The following is an 8,854-nucleotide window of genomic DNA, read 5'->3' on the forward strand; positions in this document are numbered from 1 at the left end:
CACAGCATATAATAACCAATTCGTGCGTTATAATTATTGCTTAAGGGTGACAAATTCGTAGTCTTCCCCATAAACATTTTGGTGACCCCGACGTGATCTTTTGGTTCGGAGCCTGCAACCCGGTGTTCGTTGTTTAATATCGTTTAAACAAATCGCTTTGCTTCGCTGTCGCTAACTTGCATTCGGTCATAAACATACAAGCAAACTCACACACATACCTTGTACATAACAAGCTGAGTGCATATAGCCGGCCGCTGCATTTCGGTTACATCGCGCTGTTAAACAAAAGCTGTGTTGTGCCAAACGTTGTATACAAAGGTGGCTCGCGCTTAAGCGTCGTAAAAGATGTGTAACACGGAAAACTCGGTTCAGCATCAAAATGATCCGCCAAGTGACGTGGACTTCTACCGAGTCAAGGCCCAATCCCTTTTGCGGCAATAGAACTCGATGAATTATTACATAAATCCGGAGTCTGTAGATCAGTTTGATGAAACTTATTTACTGGCGCGACTGGAGTCGATTAATTCATTAAATCTGGCCTTTGATTCCACACAGACTTCGCTGGAAAAATTTGACTTTTCGGAGAAAGCAAGCGACCATCGGATTGAATTCTCCACGGCGTTCATGGATGTGAAGGCGAAAATAAATCGAGGTTTAGCGGTGCTTCGCAAATCTAAATTGCCGGCTGCAACCGCTGCAATTTCAACATCCATCGGCATTATTAATCATCCGGATATTTCTTTCCGATCTAGGAAGCCTCAGTTGCCAATTTTGGAGATAGCTCGGTTCCATGGATCCCATTCTGATTGGCCGGATTTTATTGCGACGTTCAGCACGGTCATCGGAAATGATGAAGAGCTAAGTGATATTGAAAAATTACAATATCTAAGGTCAAGTTTAGGCGGCGTGGCTCTAGAGACCATACGTTCGCTTGAGCCCTCGAATTCCAGTTATAGAAAGGCTTTGGATTTACTTACAAATCGATTCGATAATAAAGTTCTATATTTTCAGGCACACGTACAGGCAATATTTGGGTTAAAAGGTGTCGAGAAGGGATCAGCCAAGGGTCTTCGGGAGTTAAGCGATTGCATGAATTCGCATCTGCGAGCAATCCGTACCCTGGCCACTACGCAACAAATCTTGGACGGATTGCTGATTCACATCGTCGCACGAAAGCTCGATCAGAGGACTCGGGAAAAATGGGAAGAGGATTTTTCCATCAACAACCTAGCTACGTGGGATTCTATGGAGTGAAAGGAGGTGTAGGATTATGGAAAATTCGGATCAAGCCTTGGTAACGCAAACACCAAGTCGGCAGGTGGGAAAAGCCCTACATAGGTATAGCTTCATTGCTTAAGTTGGTAGCTCAAATCTTCCGCTAGGGATCATTATTTGCCAAAATGCTCTCGATTTCTAAATTTGAGCCCGAATCTTCGATTTAGAGAAGCAAAGAAGTTGCACCTGTGCGTCAACTGTTTGCGCAAGATCATAGTTTGCAGCAATGCAAGTCAACGCACTGCAGATACTGTCATATGAAGCACCACTCATTGTTGCATTTTAATCAGGACCCATCTGTACCATCCACCACCTCATCTCTATCATCCGATCCATTTCCCAACTCTCAGCCATCAACATCATTTTCATCAGCATTAGCATCATCACATTCATCATCGCATTCATCATCCCAACCTAATCACCGTTCATCGAACCCTCCACCAAGCCCCACAGATATTTTGCCTGTTGCTTACTTGTTGCTTCCAAACGCTATTATCTATGTGAGGAATAAGGCTGAAGAATTTATGCCTTGCCGAGCAATCTGGGACTCGGCGTCTCAGATAAATTTCATAACGTCTCGCCTAGCGAATCAACTTAATTTGATTTATCGAAAGTCGCATACCCTAGTCGCTGGGATTGGAGAATCCTCTATGAATTCAGTCGACATTCTAGCACAATCCCGGGATGCAAGTTATCGTGCCTCATTCTCCGCGGTTGTGACTGATAGTGTCACTGAATATCAGCCCCATTTCGATATAAACGCAGTATCATGGAAAATTCCGGAAAATATATCGCTCGCTGATCCTCACTTCGATCGATCAGATCGAATAGATCTCATAATTGGTGCTGGACTCTTCTTTGAAATAATGGCTACGGGACAAATTCATTTGGGTAGCGCGTTGCCAACCCTTTAGAACACCAAACTTGGTTGGATCGTGTCTGGAGGGCTGCCGAGTGCGTCTACTCCTCAGTCTGTCTTAGCTGCCGCCGTCAACGTTCCTACTCATCATTCTGATGATGGCACACTTGCTGCCGTAGTAAATCCAGCTGCCTTCTTGGCTACAAGAGGAATTCAACAGCTCTCTTACGAAAAGAGAAAACAATCGCATGCAGGATCACAAGCGTTTCTGACCCCAATTCGGAAAATTTGTTGGCCAATTGTAGGCCAAAAAGTCGCCAAGCAAGCCGTTCTGCCCCACGATTCCAACGAAGTTGGAACAGTATCTCTTCCAACGGGGGGGGTATGTTCGGAGCAGACCGCTGGCGCCTAATTGTGCGCGCATGGGTGTATGGCTGCACCTGCTGCGCTCATAGCTTTACTCTTTCCTTATCTATTTCTCTCTCTCTTCTTCTTCTGTCGCCTTATCTTACGCTAAGCTACATTGTAAGCGTTTTGTTATATATGTTAAAGCTAAGCGATTCGATCGGTAGTTGCAGCTCCGACCAGAGAAAAGAAACAGAAAACGAAAATATATATACAGCATTTAATCGACCTATCGACCTAAAGGGTGGCAAAATGGTTGTCTTTCCCATAAACAAGGACCTTTTTCGTCCTGCATTTCAGACAACTTGAGATCCAATTAAGAAGATCACTTGGAAAACCCATTCAATCCAGTTTTCTTACGAGGAGAGAATGGTTAACAGAGTCAAATGATTTACTGAAATCAGTAGAGATTACATCTGTCTGACAATTATCATGGAAGCTCTTTATAATATAGGAAGAGAGCTCCAAAAGATTTGTTGTTGTTGTTGATCTTCGCTTAATAAAACCATGTTGACATGGAGAAATAACTGATCTACAAAGGTGCTGCAAGTGAGGGGCTATAATGTTTTCAAAAAGTTTAGGGATGGCCGACAACTCAGAGATTCCTCTATGCCTTGCTGGCATTCAATTTGCTACCTTTTTTGTGGAGAAGAATAATCAACGAGTCCTTCCAAATAATGGAAAAGTGGGAAGTTTCTTAGGATAAGGTAAACAATTTCAGAAGGGGATAGCACAGGGCGTCGGCACAATTTCTAAGCACACAGCCAGGAATTCCGTCGGGACCTGACGAAAAAACTTTCTTGACACGATGAAGATCTAAAAGGAGAGAGCATTCGCTTAGGCTAGGACAGAAAATTAAGTTATTATTAAAATTAAGTATGTCGTAGAAATAATTCTGGTGTAAATACGAAGAGATTGAATAAGTTGTTTAAAAAAACTGCGAAAATAGATTGGCTATTGCCTGATCATTATTTGCGGTAGTATTTTCAAAATGAAAGCGAGGAAGGATTTGTTTTAGGCTTACGTTTATTGTTAGAAAAGTATATAACTTTTTTGGGTCCTGTGAGAACTGGGCCCTACAACGAGTTAAATAGTTTTATAACACTGCGCGTTCAGCACGGTAAAGTTTGACCGAGCTGATAAAAAAATGAAAAGGCAGATTGAGAACCGGTGAATTTACATTTAGCATACAGACTACATTTTTTTTTTAAGTCGGCTCAACTCTTTAGTAAACCACGGCGGCTTATTCGAGCTTGGCGGATAATATAACGGAACACATTCAGTAAAAAATGAATTCATGGCACTGTAAAAAATATCCACGGAAACTGTCATGTCAGTGCACATGTATAGATCGGACCAATTGAACTCGTTTCTAAAATTAATCATATTCATAGGACTTTATTGGCTGGACGGTCAGAAATATTCTGTACGTCACACCCAATATCAAGAGTCACATGGAAATTTGGATGATACGGATCTTCGGGGTGCATCAGAGGCCCCAGCCTGGCTAAACTGACTCTCGAAGGATCAGAGACGAAACAAAGATGGAGCAACCGGTGTAAGGAATTTCGCACATGGTTGACTTGAGACAGCGAAATGCCGAAAAATCCAGCGATAAAGTCATGTTGTGTATAAGTTAGGAAAGTATTGGTGGAATTATTTGAGCACCAAATAGCACCAGGGATATTAAAATCACCTAGGACTACCAACTAATTTCTATCCAAAAGTCTACTGGAAACATCTGAATGGCGTAAAGGTGATTCCAATAAATAGAAAGTTCCGACAATGGAGGTATGTAGGAACAGGTAATTAAAATGGAGTTACCATTAGCAGATAGCTTCACATAAAGGATTTCAACATCGTTGCATTCCTCGAAGGTTAATAATTCTGACGTGAGTGAGAAGTCCACTGCTATAAGAACTCCACCCCCGCGTCTGATAGGGCGATCCTGCTGATATACTGTGAACACATCTGGAAAAACACAATAATCTGAGATGCAAACGAAAGGCTATCAGAATACAAGTTAGGAAGCTTACTACGTAAGCCTCTTGCATTCTGATAGGAAATACCTAGGGAGTAGGTTAGATTTTTGGGTCGGGAATGAAAGACGTAGAAGGCGCAGTGGTATGATCAGGCCTGAGAAGAGTTATTCCTACAGGACGCTTTTTCTTTTTCTTCGATTCGAACTCCTTAACAACTATGTTCTCTGGCCAGAAGTTGGGAGAGCAAATATCCCTATCGTAAGAAAATTTAAACTTTTCCACCTTTATCTTTATTTATCGGCTCTGGTGTTGCCTTGTATAAAGGCGTGAACATCTTCCGATGTTTGATCAGGGGAAATATATGTCTAATCGGTGGAACCGCTATAAGGGCTTTTAGCAAGGCAGATTGGTTATGTGCTATTGTCGGCCGGTATTCCGGGCCTAGCACCCTGGGCAGATATATCACTATACACGGTACTTTGAGGGGTCAATATTTGCGATCCGAAAGGGGGTACCCGGCGGTACGGTCATTCCCACTGGACATTCGGGTACCGAATTTTTTCTTGCGCCCGCTCTCAGCACTCTTGGAATTAACGCTGGGTTCGAGGACTGTGCCGAGGGAGGAGGCTAGCACGATTCATCTCAAATTTTAACACAACCTTTTTAAATATATTTTGTAGTAATTTATGGAAGATTTTTTCTCTACAATAAATATTTTATTTTTTATAAACAATTTAAGGCCGATATTTCAGTGAAAAATCTATTTTTTTTGCAAAATCCCCATTTTGCAAAATAAAATATATTTTGCCTATTCCATCGATTACTTTTTAGACTTGACATTTGTTGTATGTATATGTATATTTAATGCCCACTGTACCAAGAGTACTTAAGGGATACACACTGTAACACTTTGTTGCAGTATTTAAAAAAAATTTTATTTTTTCTTTTTTTTTTGCTCAAAAAACTTTTTTTCCAAAAACGGTTACGTCATGCTATAGCTACTTATAAAGTTTATAAAAAATTTTTGTTTTTGAATTTCAGATAACAAATGTGGTGTGCAGCATGTGCACCATCCGACCATTGTCTAAAAAAATCCTTTTTTTTATGGCTATATCGCCGCCCTTCGTAAATATTTTTTTTTCTTTCAATAAGTATTTTTAAGTTTAACACATGTACTTTGATTTACTAATATATTAAAAGGTGTATTCTTAATAACTTTGTCAAAAAGAATTTTTTAAAAACCCTCAATTTTTCGGGCCTTCAGGCCCCCCTCCCCCCCTAAAACACAACGCAAGGTTCGACCTGACCGTAACACGATCACCCGAGCCCTGCCTTGACGACAATAAATGCAGGTCTTCATTTTGACGATTCGACTTATGCATAGGCTTTATACTAAAACCATATAACTGATATTGGTTTAGATAGAGCAAGTTATTGTAAATCAGTTATATGTAAATTAACCTAATGTTTCTTTCTTCCATTTTTCTTTATTTACATGAGCCAATATAACTATAAATGGCAAATAAATACTAAATTCAAATATAAACAATATATTGGAAATATAAAAAATTTGGAAACACCCAAAATGGGTTTAGTAGATAGCAAAGTTGTCGATTCAACGGCAAACGTTGTTAATAAAATAGAATCAGAAAAACTTGATACAATATAATAATAATATTGTTGTCGATAATCGTAATTATTATGTCAGCAAATGCATTTATGAAAATAAAAATATACTTGCACAATAAATGTATTAAAAAGATATCAAAGTCGCGCCAATAACTTCGACAAAATTAAAAAAAAAATATATATATATATATTTATATATAAGTTAACAACCTAGTTTCTGAAATCGCTGATAAAGAAACTGCAAGCCAGTATATATGGCGCAACCGGGTGAAGAAACCAGAAGTTCAATTTAGTACCAACTCAGGAAACTTCCGGATTTGTGATCCCACGATCGCTACTCAAAAAAGATGCAAGCTCAGCGCACGTGGCTTACCTTATCTAGGGCATTTGCCAATGCAGAAATCAATGCATTGACCAATGGTAATTAGAAGCGACGAATAGTTACAAATCGTCAAAGCAGTTAATGAGAACAAAGAACGTCAGCGGAAAAACAAAGAACGTCAGCGGAAGCAGCGACGGCGACAGAGACGGCGACAGCGATGGAGCAACAAGAAGCCTATATAAATGATTGTTAAGCTTAAGCAAATTCAGTTCTTAATCCAACTCAAATCAATAAAGATTATTTTTTTAATTAAAAATAACTAATATTCTTTAACTGGCGCCCGAGCAGGGACCTGGTTCAAATCCTCGAAAAGTGAAAGTTCCGCATCTCGCGTCGATCGGTAAATGCGTCGTTCGGTAAATAAATCCCGACGTTCGGTAAAATAACAAACAACGAGAAAATAGTAGCTTCCCCTATTTTAAAGGACTTGTACATTAATTATTAATTAATTATTAATTATCGCCGTGATCCCTTTAGTACCCGTTCGGACGGAACGTGAGAAAAGGTATAGAGGAAGCCCCCCATTAGATGCACACTTGAGAGGAATCGCCGTAGAGTGGGACAAATAGGACCCTGTCAAATCTATCATCACGAGAGCACGCCGAGGAATGTTATTACTTTAAGACTAGTATTAAGCAAATTGCCAATATTACCACCTAAACCTCCACAACCTTACCGCATAGTATCTACAAAGCAAAGCTTTCATCCACACCAATACCATTATTCTAAGCCAGTACCTATGGATATTGATCAATCAATTCGTTTGCGTCATATTAATTATATGAACCAACCGACAAACAATAATTATGCAGGGAATAGACCACTTAGTTCAGCTTATGTTCAAAATGTTAACAAAATACCAAGGCAATTCCATATTTACACAGACTCAGATAATGCAGCACAACAAGATACAGAAGAAGACTTATTTATCTCAGAACAAGATTATAGACAGTTAACCGAAGAAAACAACCTAAATGATCTATAAGAAGAATACGCATGGCAAGCCGATGCTGATCAACAAGAATATATAGACAGTTCAGAACTCCATTTTTTAGAGTAAACCGTTGCTCGCTACCGTACTTTATGTAACCATGGGGAACGGAAAAATACTACAATTTCTAATTGACACTAGTTTAAACCAAAACTACAACCAAAACCAATTAGTACCAAAACCCAAACCTAATGAAGAAGTTTTCTCCGCCAATTCAGTCGGAGGAATTACTAAAATAAACTCCCTAACCTTTCCGATGCACCGATGAAATTCTTTTTATTAAATACTTTAAAAACTTTTCATGGTATTCTAGGCAACGACATATTGAAAAGTCTAGGGGCAATAATAGACGTCAAAAACGACACATTAGTCCTCTAAAATAAAAATTTTATTAAAATGCACCATTTAGTTACACAGGCAGTTAATACAATCGGACCACAAATTAATTATATGTTAGTCCTCTAAAATAAAGAGAAGATTACAATTCACCAATTAGTTAACTGCCTGTTAATACAATCGGACCACAAATTAGACCGAATCACAAAAATAAATTATAAATCGTCACGTTAAAAGGCACAAAAATCTCTTTGCCGACCCCGATTCAAAACTTCCATAAACAACTAAAGTATTAGGTGAAATCAGAACTTCGTCAGATTCCCCAGTATACGGAAAACACTACCCATACCGAACATCGTTAAGACAAGAAGTTCAAAAACAAATAAACGAGATGCTTAAAGACGGCATAATAAGACCCTCAAGATCACCATATAACGCACCAGTTAGGGAAGTTTCGGAAAAGTCCGGTCAGTCCGAAGAAAAGAATTACAGATTAATAATTTACTATAGGAAACTAAATGATGTTACTACCTCAGATCGGTACCCAATTTCCAAAATTGGCGAAATTATTACACAACTTTACAAGATTTCCATTTGGCTTAAAAAGGTCTCCATCTATTTTTCAAAGAGCTTTAAACGACATATTGAGAGAACACATTCGATAAATCTGCTACGTATACATAAAAATGAGGTAGAACATGGCGGAAACCTTGAAAAAGTATTTTCAACTCTTCAAAATGCAAACATGAGAGTCCAATTAGAAAAATGCCATTTTTACTAAATGAAGTACACTTTTTGGGGTACACAATATCAGAAAATTGTGTTAAAACCAACATAGACAAAATAAAAGCAATTACGAAATTCCCAGTACCAAAAACGTTAAAGGACCTACGTTCCTTTTTGGGCATGACAGGGTATTACAGGCGTTTCACCAAAGACGGCCGTCATCCGATTGGGTGCACAGGGGGATCAACGGATGACTGTGTCATCTGCCG

General features: G+C 39.2%; 1 protein-coding gene across 1 annotated transcript; it reads left to right on the forward strand.

Annotated features, from left to right (window-relative positions):
* Positions 1-447: 447 nt before the first annotated feature.
* Positions 448-8,015, forward strand: LOC147644264 (uncharacterized). The gene has a single exon (XM_086829474.1). The coding sequence runs from the start codon at positions 448-450 to the stop codon at positions 1,252-1,254; it is 807 nt and encodes a 268-aa protein (XP_086685600.1). The 3' UTR covers positions 1,255-8,015.
* The last annotated feature ends 839 nt before the right edge of the window (positions 8,016-8,854 follow it).

The sequence above is a fragment of the Drosophila serrata genome, unplaced genomic scaffold (assembly GCF_035046125.1).
Source record: "Drosophila serrata isolate PLE 108 unplaced genomic scaffold, ASM3504612v1 contig_208, whole genome shotgun sequence".
NCBI classification, from domain to species: domain Eukaryota; kingdom Metazoa; phylum Arthropoda; class Insecta; order Diptera; family Drosophilidae; genus Drosophila; species Drosophila serrata.

What these genes read in the sequence shown, in the direction of transcription:
- LOC147644264 (XM_086829474.1), top strand. Translation starts at nt 448, where the DNA reads ATGAATTATTACATAAATCCGGAGTCTGTAGATCAGTTTGATGAAACT.